At 40.9% G+C, this 16,755-nt stretch overlaps 1 protein-coding gene across 3 annotated transcripts; it reads left to right on the forward strand.

Moving 5' to 3' along the window:
- The first annotated feature begins 217 nt into the window (after positions 1–217).
- LOC117848791 (telomerase reverse transcriptase) lies at positions 218–16,034 on the forward strand. 3 transcript variants are annotated; one of them, XM_034730328.2, is made up of 12 exons: positions 218–607; positions 764–844; positions 1,648–1,713; positions 1,796–1,975; positions 4,035–4,646; positions 5,607–5,733; positions 8,422–8,551; positions 9,263–9,362; positions 11,594–12,676; positions 13,716–14,218; positions 14,927–15,193; positions 15,344–16,034. In XM_034730328.2, exons 1-12 carry the CDS (start codon positions 281–283, stop codon positions 15,615–15,617), a joined length of 3,750 nt encoding a protein of 1,249 aa, XP_034586219.1. In that variant the 5' UTR covers positions 218–280; the 3' UTR covers positions 15,618–16,034. The 3 variants fall into 3 exon arrangements, with proteins under 3 accessions (XP_034586219.1, XP_034586221.1, XP_034586220.1); XM_034730329.2 differs by having other exon boundaries at positions 220–607; positions 4,035–4,616; XM_034730330.2 differs by lacking the exon at positions 4,035–4,646 and having other exon boundaries at positions 219–607.
- The last annotated feature ends 721 nt before the right edge of the window (positions 16,035–16,755 follow it).

The following is a 16,755-nucleotide window of genomic DNA, read 5'->3' on the forward strand; positions in this document are numbered from 1 at the left end:
GCAAAAATGGCAAATCAGTTGCTTCGTTTCGTTCGCGATGGCAAAACAGTAGAAGCTCCCGTAAAAATGGCAAATGAAGGAGTGCCATTTGCAACGGTGACAAATACTTAAATATCCCGGAAACCATACCGCAAAACTGAGAAGAAAAAAAAATTGAAAATTTCACTCCCGGCGCACGCGCCGCTTCGAATTCCCGCACTGTCCCCTTCTCTTTCCTCTCCCCTCCCGCCCCCTCCTTGCTCTCCCGGCCGCGGACGGGCTCGCGCCCGCCCTCTCACGAATGGCGCGGCGGCGCCGCCGTGCCTCGCGCGGCAGCGCTCCCCCGGAGCTCCGCCTGGCCTACGGCGCGCGCGCGCGCACGCTCGGCCGCGCTGTCCTCTCTCTCCTCCCGCCGCCGCCGCCGCAGGGCGCGCCCTGCCCCGCCTGCCGCGGCGGCGGCGGTGCGGGGTGCCTCGCGTGCCGCCGCTGGGCGCACCTCCTCCGCGACGGCGACCCGGTAGCGTACTGCGGCCTCGTCACCCGCGCCGTCTGCGCCGTCGCGCCCGCCGGGGCCGCGCCCCCACCGCCGCGGTACACGCCGGGGAACGCCGGGCACTCGCAGGCCAAGGTTCCGTCCGACTTGCCCTCCTCGGTCGTCTCGTCATTCTCTTTGCATTGCTTGCTTTGTGCCTGCAGCGCGTGGTTTTCTTGTTATCTTGTTTGCTTTTGTTGGCTGTCTGAGATCACCGGTTGTCTGGCTGCACGCATGTTGCTCGACGAGTAGCTCGTTCGGGAGACGATCAAGTCCATCATGGCGGATCGGGCGTGCACAACGAAGAACATCCTCTGCAGCGATTGCCGGGGGGTATGAATGGCTCTTAAATTCTACAGAATGATTCTTGCAGTTCGATTAATATTTATGACTGCCATTGCCTTATCCATATACACACATACAGTACAGTTCTATCTGAGTCGCACTATTACATAGCTCTTCCTTGTTTTTAGGATTTCCCTTGAATAAGTACAAGTGGTACAACCAAACCTGTCACATTGAGCAATCTTAAGTCTTGTTCCCTCATGTTTATTTCAGTATCATGCAGGTGTATGTTTGTCATTTGCAGTGCCTGACCATGATGCGCTGGGAAATCCAGTTTAGGGCTTTTGCCAAAAACATTAAGCATCCTAGGAGCCACTACCAATTCATAAAAGGGTGCACTAAAGACAACCCATAAAGCCTGATAAACCACTAAATGCCATTGGTAACTTACTGCTTGTAGGTTGAAAGTTGACGTAGAGCTCCGTATTGACAGATAAAAAAAAAGTTCCAAACCAGGACTCTTCAATTAAGCTTGTCCGAGTGGGTTGTCAATATGTGGAGAAGGCCATAATTTATGTTTCAGTAGGTTTTTCTTTGTTCATCCCATGATGCAAATGTCAGCAGACATTCTTTCATTATCTAAAAAGAATGCTTTGTCAGGTTGTTTATGTGCACATGGTAATGCTTTAGATAAATTTAAATCGGTTTTTTCTTCAGTTAACTGTTACTACTTATCTCTTAACCTATTCTCTGATTGGTCGAATGACATGATTCTTTGACATGCCTCTTTTGCTAATTTTTCTTTATCCTTTATTCCTTTTATTTACAATCAAAATCCTTATTCGTATCAGGGTGGCCAGACTGGATGTGTCAGTGAGCTTGTTTCTTCTTCGTCTTGGGATATTCTCTTGCATAGGGTCAGTAACTTAGTATAAAGGAAGTTCTCAATGATGAATAAAGTTTTTAATGTATTTTATTGACATTTATTGCTTTTTTCAGATTGGGGATCTACTCATGTGCTATATTCTCAGGCATTCGTCCATATTTTTACCTGTTAAGAAGAATGTTTTTTTTCAAGTCACTGGCCTCCCACTCAATGTTCTTCTGCAAAAGCCAATATTCACGAGTACCATGGGAAAACACCAACAACCCCAATCCACGAAACAAAGATGTCCCATGGTAAGAAATTATTGGTTTGTTTGGCACAGCTTTAGCTTTGAGACCCATGCATGGGTTAGGAGTTTGTAGTATGAAATAAAGTGATTTAAACATGTGTTTAATACAAAAAACAACATATCTTCAACCATGTACCCTCAATATGGTCACAGCTCTAGCTCCAAGAAATTCATGTAGCTGGAGCTGTGCCAAACAGGCTCTATGATTGTTCAATTCAATGCTATGCCCTAAACAAACCATTTAAATCTCTCTTTCCAAAACACAAGGCTCTTAAGGTGGCAATTAATTTCAGTTGGCTATCAAGCATGCAAATCTTGCCATTCTGGATTTTAGTTTAACACGTACACAGCTGAAAAGAATGCCAAAAACAAAAGCTAACTGTTTATAGTGACGATTAGCTTGATATCCAGCTTCTGTTCCCCTCAACCAGGATGTCTATGGAAGTATGCCTTCTATGTAGGTCTGTAATTCTGTGTACAATTTTATACCAATTGAAATTTGAACAAGATGTATACATCTGTATAGTAGTAAAAATCATTTTTCATGCATATATACTAGAAAATTATAAGAAACCATAATTTGCTAATTGTGTATACTTATGTAAAAAGGTTAACTTATCAATAAAAAAGTAATTGGTGGATACTTAGTTTAAATTTTTATAGTTTCTTAACAACTCAGTTAAAGCTTGTAAGAAGTAACTGATCTCCATTTATCTGCTTAACCATCCCCATTACTCAGCTACACGCATATATTTAATTGTTCTGCAATAGCTGGAATGGAAAATGTACCTCGTTTTTTTATTGAAACAAAATGCACCTAGTTGGATCAACAGTATTTGGCTTGACACACTATATTACACATTGGCGGGATTAAGTTTAATAGAAAACAAATTAAGTCTAATAGAAAACAAATTAAGTTTAATAGAAGACAAATTTGACCACAAGACACTGTTTTGTGTGGTATTAGCTTCATGGCCATTTCCTACAGCAGACTACACTTATTAGGATGTAATTATTTTTGAATTTTGACCCTTCCCATGCAAATTGTTTGCCCTATCCACCGTGTAGGCATGTACAATGTTTTGGACAAAGTGTTAGGCAGCAAAAGCATCTCAGTGACAGCAATAGATCATACATACTAGCATACAACCAGGGCAGATGTATTGGAAAATGACAGCAACCTGCTGCATTTGATCAGCAGCTCGTGGCAAAAAAATTTCAGGATGATTCCAGTTAGGAAGGGAATTAGCAAAGATGAGCCAAGTTTGTTATTGACTTTGCAAGTTTGCAAAAGTTAAAGTTGATAAGCTAGAGAAAGTTAAAAGATAGAGTCTTTATGACATGAATTAATGCCTCATTCCCTTTCAGCTATTCTGTCTCCAAGTATTGCAAAATTGATTTAATTTTTAGCTGATTAGAATCCAGTGTGAACATTTCGGCCATTTATTGGTGTAGTTGATCTAATTCACGAGTTAACAGTGCCCCTGAATTATTCACACAAAAGCGGACCTGTATAAAATTTGACTTCACAAAATAGTCTGAGCCTTGATGTATATTGGTTGATTTTGAAGAAGGTCCATGATAAAATCCGGGCTTTTCTTAATGTCCTTCACTTCTGCATCTGGGAATATTTGGCAGGGTACCCTGTAAGTTGGCATCGTAACTGGAATGAAGATTTATAGCATTGATTGATAGTGGAATCATTTGGATATCTCGTCCTAGAAATATATGAGGCCTTTGTATTAATTTGATTTGCTTTCATGGAATAGAGCTTCTGCCATGAGTTAAAGGATTTATAACTTATAAGAGCTCCTAACTTAACTATTATTGGTGAACAGAACCTTTTCACATGCTCTATAATGTGCATTTTTTAGCTAGGGCTTTGGAACAAAATTACCTTGTCCACAAGGTGCAAACTGCTGCTGATCAGCAATCTACAATTCTACATCTTAACAATGTTCTAGCACTTCGTTGTAGGATTCTAGTGTATTCTATGTTTTTCTTGTTCATTCCTTGGAATGTTATTGTAACTTTTTGCTGATTCCTTGTCTTTGTGGCCTCAGTTCTCTCTGTGCCGTAACCCAGACATACCGCAAAACATACCTGTAGGCTGTGTCAACAATTCAAATGTTGCATACGCTTCTTCAGATACCAGTACATGGAAATTTGATACTCTACAAAGCTCTGGAAGTTTTGGTACTGCAAAATGTACAGAGCTAAACTGTGTTAGTGAAGGATGCAATCTTTTTGAATGTCCTTTGACTAATGGATCAATAAAGTGTTCTGGTTTAGATAATCAGAATCCTAGGAAAAGGAAAAGGCTGTACAGTTGGCAACGCCGCAACAAACAGAAGGAGATTTGTTCTGAAGACAGGTTGTCGTCACAGCAGAGTAAAAGAAACAACAGTGATACCATCGTCCAAGATGTTTTATTGAAGGACTTGGGTGCTATGGTGAATGATGAATTGCACCCTTTGGAACTGACAGTAGTTAAAAATTCTGTAGCAATGATCAGTGATGTAAATAATTCACTTACTAAAGAGCCATATGGTGTATTGTGCTATGAAAAGCCACCAAGTTCTGTGTTTGATATTAGACCTTCCCAGGGTAACATTACATCAAGAATACAATCTACATGCTATCAGGTTGAACTTCCCAATTTCGTGCATCTGAATGTCAGTAAATTCTCAATCTTGTTAGAAATTATTATTTCATCCAATAATTTTATCTTTGAGTATTATTTGTATAACTTTCTTGTTTATGTTTAGACAAATGAATAATGCCTATGTTTTTAATTAGGAGTAATAATTTGATGAACATTTAACCATCATCTGGGAGAAAACAAGGGTATGCAAGAAACAGGCCTATGTCTTGTGACTAGCCCATCTAAAATGGTTCCCAAAAACATGTCTTGCTTGAATATTTTTCACTATTAGTCATCCACAAATTGGGAATTACTTATGTTATTTTTTCCTTGTTGGATCAGTGTACTCCTAACTTTTACATGAGGATATGGTAACATATTTTAGGAATCACTACATATTTGTTTCCTGTTCTTCTGTATAGAAACTTTCGCCAGCACAAGTCGGTGGCTATCTTTCTTAGAATCCACAAATTGATAATTGATAAAACTCATATAGCTTTACTTCTTCAGTGGGCCCTGGCCTGCAGGGTGCAAGTCACCATTCAATCTTTTAATGAATGCGCACTGTACTTCTGTAAATAATTCTTTTCACATATCTATTGTGGTTCCATATCAATTTTTTCAATGTATAGTCTTGACTTTGAGTATTGTTGATACTCCCTCCATCTATGTTTATAAGGCATAGTATGACTTGGCACGATCTTCCAAATAACACTTTGACTATTCATTTACCTCATATTATATTGTTTATGGTTATAAACTTATAATCATTGTAGAGTATATTTGATTACAAATTCAACCATATAAAGTTTACATTATAAAAATAAAAAATAAATAGTCAAATTATTGGTCAAAGATTGCAAAGTTTGAATCTTGATATGCGTGTGCGCCTTATAAATAAAAATGGAGGGAGTAATTGAGAGCAGCGAGCAATTGAATATCTCATTCATAATATCATGAATAATGTTTGTGTTATATTTTTGACTTGCAGAGTGGTCCCATCTGCTTCGATTGCTTATTGTTGAATTCTTCCAAAAGTGTATCAGTAGATTCTCTGATATCAAGACATGCTGTCTTCTACAACAGAAGGACTTCCTATAACATCTTCCATGGCAACCGTATCCTTTTGCTGCCTTTTGTACTGGCTTACACTTCTAGTGTATGTTGTGTTAGTGTCACTTTGCCGGCAATCATATGAATAACTTTAAATGCATAAAGCCAAGTTACTTCTACAAAATGGCTGTGATGTTGGAGTATGAGGGAAGGAGAATTGTGATATGGTTTCACTGGGTAACATTCTGTAACACCTAGCCTGTTAGCAGCTCATTAGTAGTTGTATTGTTGGGTGTTGGCCCAGCTTGTATTGGTGTGTGGTGGTTTAATACCAGCTTGGAAGTTTAGGTAGGTGAGGTTTGGCTTATGATCCTTTTCGCACCGAACATAGTACCTCTGGGTTAACCTTACATGATATAAGGATGAAAGTTTATGCAAGCTGCTATGCATATGCGGGTTCGCCCCAAATATGGGTAGGGCTGTAAGCAGATTTTGGATGCTAGGGTGTTACACATTCGTTAGAGCTATTGCCAAACTAGATTTTTGTGAGCACATAACACTAAGTTTGACTACACATAGTTTGTGGACATTCGGAGTGAAAGATAACTTGAATTTCTTTTCCCTTTAATATCTAGAATGGCTTTCCCACCTAAAAAAAAGTTCATCCAGCTAATGGATCGAAAGAGTAAGTTTTATGTAACTACACTAATATGGTTAAAGTCATCACATAACTATACCTCTTGGAACCTGTGTCACAGAAATACACACTCCAAGCATACTATCACAAGTCTACACTTTTAATTATCACTGTTAGTCTTGTGATATCAGTCTGAAAAAGTATAGTCTTGTGATAATTTTGATCACATAAGTATAATTTCCAGAAATTTACTCAATCTTAAAGCAAATAAAGGGTGTGATTTGGGTCCACCCAATGTACTGATGCTAGCAACACAATTTAGGATTTGTGCAATAGCTTTAGGAGCATATAAGCACTAATCATGTTACCAGAATAATTTTTTCCTGCATCCATCCATTAACTTTGTTCGGCAATCGTCGCTGTAAGATTGTGTATAATGCGTGGGGTGTATTGCATTGAACCTCAAGGGCGAATATATAGGGGTACAAGACTTGGGGGGCAAGAAGTCTCTCCGAGATATTTCCTATACTACCAAATATAGTCTAACATCCCCCACAGTCATAGCGGTAGCAACGCAAAGGACAGAATGGAGAACAATGGAGACAACCTCCCACAGTCGGAACCTTGGTGCGAATGCTACAACTGGAGTGAAAACCGACGAGTAGCTCATGCGGATGATAGCCCCTTAGTGCCAAAGTAGCCGAGGTCGAGGTGGACGTGGTTGAAGCTGTGGAGGAGGGCGCGGGTCCGAAGCGTCAACGAAGGTGCACAAATACACAAAATCAGCAGCTTCTTACCGACAGGTTCAGCAGGACGATGAGCCGACTGCGATGGTAGATGGTGCAGCTAAAGAGCACAAATGCATCTTCCTTCAGCAACATCGGCGGCGGTGTCCGTGAGCGTGCGGCAATAGGCGCGGGCTCGGACCGAGATCCTGCGTGACGAGGACTAGCAGCATGGGTGGCGTCACCACCTGAAAAGGCGACAACACCGGCGATGATGGCTTGACCACGAGCGTTGCCGCTGTAGCTTGTGAGGGCGCGACAACCACGTTCTCGGGAGTGTCAAGAGCGACGACGAACGGTAGGGCGACGCAAACCCGATCTCTGACCGGGAGAAAAAAAATCAGCAGCAAGAGGAACTGCCGGTACAATCTCGGGTGCACCTAGCTTTGCCCCCACTCATATCCTTATCTCTTCCCATCAGCAAAGGACGGGGAGAAATAGAGAGGCAGAGCGGAGGGATGAGGCCCGCCCGCGAGCGAATTCGATCGGGGCGGGGTGCAGCTGAAGCGGTGCCTCCGCTCCTGCTACGCGGCGGGTCAGCTCGGCAGCCCCATGAGCCTCCCCCGCAGCCGCGTCCTCGCGCTCATTAGCAGTGGTAGATGCCGCGCTGATGAAGGGGAGGAGCAGGCCCGACGAGCGCGGAGGAGAGGGCTAGCGGTGAGGGGAGGAGCCCCCACGGCACTGCAGCCCACCAGCGATGGCGGTGGAGCGGCGTGGTAGAGGGCGCTGTGGACGGGGTGTGGCAATGAGGCCCCGATGAGACCCGTCTGGCGATGGATCTCGACGAAGGCACCGGCGATGATGACGTGCAGGCGGCGCGACGACCCCGCCTAATCCCGACGTCTCCAGTGGCGTGGCAGCCCTGCGCGCCCCCACGGGTGTCCTCCGCAGCCGCACGCTCGTGCCCAAGGCAGTGGTGGCGGCGACGCAGAAGGAGGGGCAGCGCTGGGTCAGATGTGCGGGAGGAGGCAATGAGGATGCGGCGGGGGCAGCCCGACGAGATCGAATCGACCATGGGAGAGGCAGGCCCCTCTGCTGCTGCTTGACCACGACGGCCGCGGCGGATTTGAGGGATCAGCCATGCATCCTACGAGGGTGCTGCCCCCGATGGAGATCGATCTCCCCGGGGGTGGCGCGAGGGCAGCGGAAGCCGGAGGCCTAGGGTTAGAACCTAGACTCGTGATACCATGTAAGATTGTGTATAATGCGTGGGGTGTATTGCATTTAGTCTCGAGGGCGAATATATTTCCTATACTACAAAATATAGTCTAACAGTCACGTTTATGATTTTCAATACAATGTGGTATCTGAATTTTTCTTAATGCTGTCAGACATATTAAATAAAAGGAAAAGACCAGATGCGTTATCTCTTATAAGACATATATATGGAATCAAGGGATGCTGTGCAAAGTTCATGAGATATGACTGCAATGGGTCTACTACAACAAATTCTAATTGCTCGTGAGTCAATTATTTAACTAAAATTGTATTGCTAGTAAGGTTTACTAAGTGAAGAAGCTTCTTAAAATTTCACATAACTTGGTTGACAAGCTTTAGACTGAATGCGAAGAGCTTGATTTCTTCATTAAGCAAAAAATCCATTCATCAGAACAGGTCCATTCCATGTTATTGGCAAAGGTGCAGAAAAGTACATAGGTTCATAGTGGATTAACTTGTCACCATATGCGGCTCTATGGACATATAATGTAGGTTGGGTACTGATCTGCATCATGAAAAGTTGAAAACAGATGGTTGCTGCAAGCTGATGCATGTTTCATCATTTTGTTTGATATAGCCCCTTTCTGTATTACTTAAAATATCCATTCAAGGCAATACATGTTTTGTTGAACATACAGATCCAAATATAGCGGCATTTGTCTGGCATACTGCCAGGTGATTGAAGTATCACATTCTAGATGTTGATTACAGCCATTGGTTGCAAAGGTGCATTATTCAATAGTTTTTTCCATTTATATTTTTCAGCTTCAAATTTGTTCGGCTTACACATGTTTATATGATTAATAGAAGCTATTCACGTTTACATGCTACACATCCATGTTTGCTTATCTCTCTCTTTCTCTCTTAATGGTTCCTTGAGTCTAGTATTTTTGCTTATTTACTTTGTTACTGTAATGAATAAGCTCATCCATTGCTAATGGTTTTTGTTGTCAGTCATCTTTGGCTACCTAAACTAATGAATAAGCTCATCAGCAATTCTAAGCGCTGCCAGTATAAGAAACTACTTCTGAAGCATTGTTCTGTCAATTCTAAGGTACGTATGAACAGATGGACCTATCCAACTGTTTTCAATAAGTCTAATTTACTACCTCCAAGTATGGCTCAAGTCCAAATAACCCCTTAAAGAACAAAAGGTTCATTTAACCCCCTGATTTTGCTACACCAGGTCAAAATGCACCTTTTAACACATATTAGAAACCGAATTTGCTGACGTGGAAAGTTGATTGTTCAGTTTTTGCTGACTAGGAATGACATATCAGCGGCCAAGGTGGCACGAGGAATGTTATGTCCAGAGCACCCCCTCCCTTGATAATCCAACTTCTCGTCAGTGACCGCCCGTATTTCTTTTGTTTTGCCCGCGCCCAACTCCGACACTACCTGCTGCGCGTCGCCCATGATCCAAGCAGCCCTCCACCACCTCAGCACCTGGTCCTGCCGCTGCCTGACGTGCAGCGCCTGTACTCCCGGCAGTTCGTGCCCCAGCGCGGCACTAGACCCTGCACTGCTGTCGCCTACTGCGTTGTGCACGGGCTCATGCGCCTCCGCGCAGCACCTAGCCCTACATGGATCCAAACCGAACAACAAATTGGCACCACACAATGGCTAGGAAAACAGGTCTTGCCGCCAATTAACTTGTCTGCTCCTTGATCATCCGAATGATGGCCGGAACCTAATCAAGCCGCCGCCGGCGGAACCTAACGACGGCCAACCAAAAGAGCCAAGCCTAACGAGGGGCCAATGAAGATGACAACGTAGGAGAGGGTCGGGGGTTCCCTGGACTTAAAATATACTTGTCACATCGGACAGCTGATGTGTCAATTCTGGTAGGCAAAACCGATTTGCAAACGTGCCATGTCAGCAAATCTGATTTCCAGTATGCATTAAGGTGCAATTTGATCCGCTTTAGCAAAACCAGGGGGTTAAATAATCTTTTTATTTCTTTAGGGGGTTATTTGGACTTAGTCTATACTTCAAAGTAGTAAATTAGACTTTTTTCCTTTCAATAATGTAAGAAGCACCCAGTGGAGCGGTTTATTGTTATTTTGTCTTTATACTTTGTTTTTGGTGGAAAATTTGTTCTGTCATCTGAACTTTTTGTATAGTCTTACAGAATGAAGCCTGATAGATGTATCAGATGACTGTAGATTTTCTTACATTTTGGTGAATACGACTAATTTCATTGAACTTCATAAAATATGAAGCCTGGGAGGTTTGGAAACACAGGAATTCCTGTGTATTCGAGAATGCTAGACCAAGCACCTCTGTTCTGCTCCAGACAGTGACAGATGAGTGTAGCGTTTGGGGCATGGCTGGGGCAACCAAACTTCAGGAATTCCTAGTGAGGTTGCTGGCCCCACCTGTCTAGGTCAGGGTTCTTTTGGTCGCGGTCCTGTAGTTTGTTGTGGCACGTCTGTAAGTTTCTCTGTGAAGGTGTGTAGCTGTGGGTTCCTGTGCTTGGGTTTTGGTCTTTAACCGGACTCGTTGTACGCTCTTTTCTCTCTTAATGAAATGACACGCAGCTCTCCTGCGTCGTTCGAGAAAAAAAAGCTTTTGACAGGACTCTATAATTAAATAAAATCATGTTTGTACCCAAAAAAACCGCATTACCATGTCCTTACATTGGTAAATAGCTTCCTACCGAGGGAGCAGAATCTTTCGTTTATCTATGTTAGGAATTCATTTGTTTATGATCTTTCATGATGAAGTTTCATGCAATGGAAGTTCAACTATAAAAAATATGACCTTATTTATTTTTGGGAGGGATTAATTTCTTTTGCATTAGCATTTGTCATTTCTAGTGCATCCTCTTGTGATATAAGCCTAGAAGGCTAGAACAGGTTTATTTTCTCCCTAAATTCAGTTGCACCATGATAATTTAAGTCTAGCTATATTTCACTAAAATTTAATGAGGATATACTTGCTGCTAATGACCTCTACATTTCTCCCTCGTCCTTCTGATGCATGCACCCTTGTCCCCTCTAGTTGGTGATCCGCCCGGGCTGGGGCGGCCATCTGGTCGTCCCCTCTCCCCATAGAAAATCAAGGCTATCGAGTGCAAATAAGAAAGAATGCCTTGGTTGTTGTAGCATCAGATATTAGTTCTACTGTTATGTTTGCTTAACAAACCATAGTTAATTGTTGAACCTAGTGCGTGCAGTGTTATGCCTTGAGTGGCTATATCATTTGACATACGAATATAGGTTGTTCAAAATGATAGACATGTATAATGGCAAACTAAATAATTGAAGTTGTTATTCTTAACAGGTCGGAGCTAAGGTGGCCAAGAATCATAGCAAGGCACAATATTCATTTGGTGGAAAATCAGCATGTAATGATCAAACTTATGTTCAATTGGAGGCTTATAGCACACATCAGCAAGTAGTTTCCTTTGTCTGGGCAGTGTTGACACGAATTATACCAGAGCTGCTGCTTGGAAACTCTTACAGCAAGAGAGCGTTAAGGATAAACATCTGGAAGTTTATAAAGTTACGTAGGTTTGAAACATTTCACTTGAGTGATTGTATTGGGGAGCTGAAAGTATCACATTATTCTTGGATATCAAATATTGGATTATCTGATTGCTTTTGTTCTGCCCTAATGGAGAAAGAAATTGGGTTATCAAATGGATCAGAGGAGCAGAAACGTCAGAATCTTCTGCATTGTTGGATTGGTTGGATGTTTTCTGATATTGTGATACCATTAGTCCAGGCATACTTTTATGTTACAGAAAGGGAATCAAGGCGATATGAAGCTTTTTATTATTTAAATACAGTTTGGAGAGACTTAACTAGCAGTGCTCTTTCTTCCCTAAACAGACAAAACTTCAAGATTTTGCGTGGTACTTCCAGGAAAGCAATAAGGCGGTCATGCTTTTCTTCAAGAGTTAGGTTTGTACCAAAAGCAAAAGATATGAGACCATTAGTAAATCTCAAAGCTCAATCAAAGGATGGACTCCTCAATAAGTGTCACCTGATACTTAAAAAAGTGAGGGATGAGAATCCTGAGATGTTTGGTTCTTCTGTTTTTGACTACAATAATGTACATCAAAATCTCTGCGATTTCCTTTCTTCAGTCAGAAGCCACTTGAAGGAAAAACTCAAGATATATGTTGTTGTTGCTGACGTATCGAAGGCATTCGATTGTATTAGTCATGATATGGTACTGAAAGTGGTGGATGATGTACTGAAATATGATAACTATGTTCTGAGAAAATGTACAAAAGTAGTTTGCAACAGGTCTAAGAATGCCATCTACCGTTTTGGTTCAAATGTCTCTATCAGCAATGGTAATGATATCTGTGATTTCTCGATTCAGTTATCATCAACCAGTGGTATTTTAGTTGACCAGGTAATGTATTATAACTCATTTCCAATTTCTGTAGGGGTTGGCTAACTAGGGAGCATGATTGTTATTGGCTACATATAGCTATTAGTAAAGTTTTATTCAAATGTTTGTCATTGGAAACTACCGAAATTAAATTATAATATCCATGTCCTTGCTGTTTAGTCTTATCCGAGAAGAATTTCAGAAATAATGGAGGTTATCATCACCAAAGAAGCACAAAAGTGTTAAAAGTGAGGGGGAGAACATGATGATTCTTGGGCCCTAGCATAGCTTAGTGAGTGGCTAATTGCAACATAGTGTCTCATTGATTGTTTCAAGCATTTTTTTTTAATTTTACTATTGATTTTGTTGTGTTTTCTAGGTTTGAATCACTCTGAGGTAGATAAGTGAACAATTTCCTACAAATTACAGAAGGCCTTCATGTAAAACATGTTTGCTTGCATTAATTAAATTTCATCATGTAAGCATGACTGGCGATCTGAGGCTGTTGGCATATTCATAGCATCTTCCTGTTAGATTCTGACAATCATAATATATAAGGTTCAGTAAGTTAAGAACCAGCCTCAGATCGCACCGTTTGCAAACCAATATAGATTCTTAACTTGGGATAGTCATGCCATGTAAGCATCTGGCTAGTAAAGTTGTTACCATACAACTTTCTGGTTGCTAAAATGGGTTTCACATTGCTAGGCTTGGGAAACAACTCCAGAACCATTGGGCCAATCAGGATTCTAATGGTTTGCACCCAGCTATGCAAAAAGAATGAGAAAAGGATTTTACCGCTTTACTTCATTTTTGGCTAGCCTCCAACAATCCTAAAAAACATTGGCCAAAACCTCCTGATGTAGGAAGTGCTTAGAAAACTTTTCCTATGTTTCTTAGTAAAAAGATACTAGGATGACTCTACCTGCAAGTTGACCACATAACAAGCCTAACCTTTCATGCTATAGCTGTATCTTGGCAATTTGTTCACTATCTATTGTTCATGTCCTATGATCAACTATCAATTAGCATTATGTCAATCTTTTCCTCTGAAAATCAGGGAAAAATTAGCAGCATACAGAAGAAAGCGATTCAGCGTCTTATTTCTGAGCAAGTGAAGTGCAATATTTTTAAGATTGGGCAAAACTTCTACTCACAGCAAGTAGGCATTGCACAAGGAAGCAAATTATCTCCCAATCTTTGTTCCCTGTACTATGGCCACCTTGAAAATTCTGTGCTCTCGAAATTTCTTTATGATGGCAAGATTAATTCAGATGAGGATGTTTCAGCACCTAAAAGTTTATTGATGAGGTTCATTGATGATTTTATATTCATATCTTTCTCCAAGGAGCATGCTCTAAATTTTTTCAATAGGGTGAGAAGAGGCTTTGTCTACTACAATTGCTACATGAACGACAGCAAATATGGTTTCAACTTTGAGGTTGCAAATAGTGAGCATTGCTGTAATAGGATCTACAGGGGTGATGACGGATTCTCTTTCATACCATGGAGTGGTTTGCTTATAAATTGTGAAACTCTGGAAATTCAAGCTGATTATACAAGGTACGCCTATTGGTATCTGATTTTAGTTGGTGAATTCAATTCATTAATAATATGATATCACTAGTCCTTCCATTTTTGTATCAAGATACATCATGAATTGAGTAGGACTACAGACTACTAGCTATATTTTCTAATTTAATCTCAGCTTAGGCTAGTTTTACGATATTTCTGCTGAAATCTTGGCATTCCTCTATTTGTGATTTTTGTTCAGTTTGTGAACATAAAATTCTAGTATGGTTTTCATATCTTTGGACAGGACAGCATCCTACAAATACCTTTTATTGCTGAGTATATTTTGAAACTTGTGTTCAAGAAAAAAGGTTCTTTTTCTTCTTGAACACACAGGATAGCTGTGTATCATTGCAAAGAAGTCAAGAAAAAATCAGTCATAATATTTTGCAAGTATTAGCAGTCGATGTTCAGTAAGTTTGGCTGCTCAAATCATAAAAAATCACATATATATCTAAATTGGGATGGTGTTTTTCCAAAGTATTTTGGAAACCGAACAGTGTGCAGTCCAACCAATGTCAACAGGTTGCTGGTCATTTCTCTTAACCTTGCCTTTGAAACGAAATAATTGTTTCTTTCCATTAGAGCATATTTATTTTTCTTTCTTGTCAGGCATTTTATTCTGTTTGGCAAAGCATCAGAACCTAATTTTTATCAACCAAGTTGTGTTGAAGTACTGGAGTATGCATTTTAAAACAGGTATTTGGACATCCTTATTTCCTCCACCATCACTGTTAAGATGCATTCTTCAACGAAGTACCTTCAGAGCAAGCTATGTCACTACATGCGTCCAAAGTGTCATCCCATTTTCTATGACTCCATGATCAACTCACCGGGCACAGTAAGACTGAATATATATCAAGCTTTCCTGTTATGTGCAATGAAGTTTCATTGTTATGTTCGGAGCATGGCTGATGCCAACATGAGCAAACTGGAGCTACTCTATATAATTAAGAGAACTTTCAGGTACAAAATAATCTTGACAGTTTCTATAGTAATGGCACTGGTCTCATTGCTTTTATCATTTATTGACTGTATTTATTAAATAAGTTTCAGTATCCAATGTGTAAATTGTTAGTGTCTTTCCTAGTGACTTCCAATTGTTTGGTTAAGCAGATACATGCACAGTCTCATCATCAGGCGGATCCAAGACGTGGAGCTGCAATACAATGTGCATCCGGTTCTGAAGCTTAGGCGAAAAGAAACCATGTGGCTTGGCCTATCAGCATACCTTCGAGTGCTTCAGAAAAAGCAATCGCGTTACAAGGATTTGTTGGCATTGCTGAGAGAAGAAATTGGTACATATGGCCATCTAGACCATGACAGTGATGGTTTGCGCTATGCTGTGGACGACCTTCACTCATCAATGTTCTGGAAATTTAAGTTTTAGAAGTAAACTGGGGGCTAGAAGATTGCCGAAGCTGCTGTCTTTTTTTTGTGTGGATATCGTTTTCAGTGGATGAACAGTAACTTGTGGCCAGTTGACAGATGAGTGGCACCAATCATGATTGTGGTTTCTTATTTGCTACTCTGTTTTGTAATGTATGTTCATGGAGTGGACCAAAGTCCAATTCTTCATTCTTAGATATAGGTGAGGGTGGGATCACCCAAGGAGATATAGGGGGAGCTGTTGGCAGTATACAACAAAGAAAAGTATTACCTAGCATCTTAGTGTTAAAGAGGTGCCAGCCATGGAGGTGGCATAGGCATTACCATGTCATCCTTATAAGAATTCAGAGCCAACACTGGATCTATGTTTTATGAATCATTGCCATGTACTGATCCATAATCTGATAAAGCTTTTGAAGGATGCGGTGACGCCTGAATTTTCTTTAAAGTCTCTTCACTGCTTCTGACTATGTTTGCCTATTCAGATGAAATATGACAATTTAGCTGAACGGGGAATATATGAAAGAAAAGGAATCTATGATGCCTTGTAGCTGTTAGATAAAATGTAGATGGCCAATATATGAGAAGGGTTATAAATCAAAAGAATTTTACCATAAGTTGACACTTTGTTAGATTGTTGCCTTTTCATAGTTCATTTGTTGCTACAACCTTCACTTGTTGTGGAAGAGGCGAAGAGCGCACCACTAGCTTACTACTGCTAGCTTCGTGATCATTAGGCACATGACCCTACTGCACAGTAGCACTTGTGCTAAGATTGACAAAATTATCAATAATAATTGATCCTTTACAAAGCTCCTTAACCACAACATTATCGGTGCCAATTTTGAACACCACAGCAGTGGTTGCTCTTTTCTATCCTTAGCTAGGATTTGAAATTTCAACACCATTAGTTTTGTCCTTGACATGGTAAACTTGCTTCGCTGCCTTAATTTTTCGGGCTGCATCACTCAACTGATTTCCTTGTCCTAACATGTTAAGGATGTGTGATCCTCTCAATAGCTTGTCTTCTAGGTGCTGTAAAAACACAATGAGGGATTTTAAAAATATATTGCTACCTAATGATATTATTATAATTAGAAATTATGGAGAGGAACAGGAAATATTTGAAGAAAAACATA

Source organism: Setaria viridis, chromosome 3, assembly GCF_005286985.2.
Source record: "Setaria viridis chromosome 3, Setaria_viridis_v4.0, whole genome shotgun sequence".
Classification (NCBI taxonomy): Eukaryota; Viridiplantae; Streptophyta; class Magnoliopsida; order Poales; family Poaceae; genus Setaria; species Setaria viridis.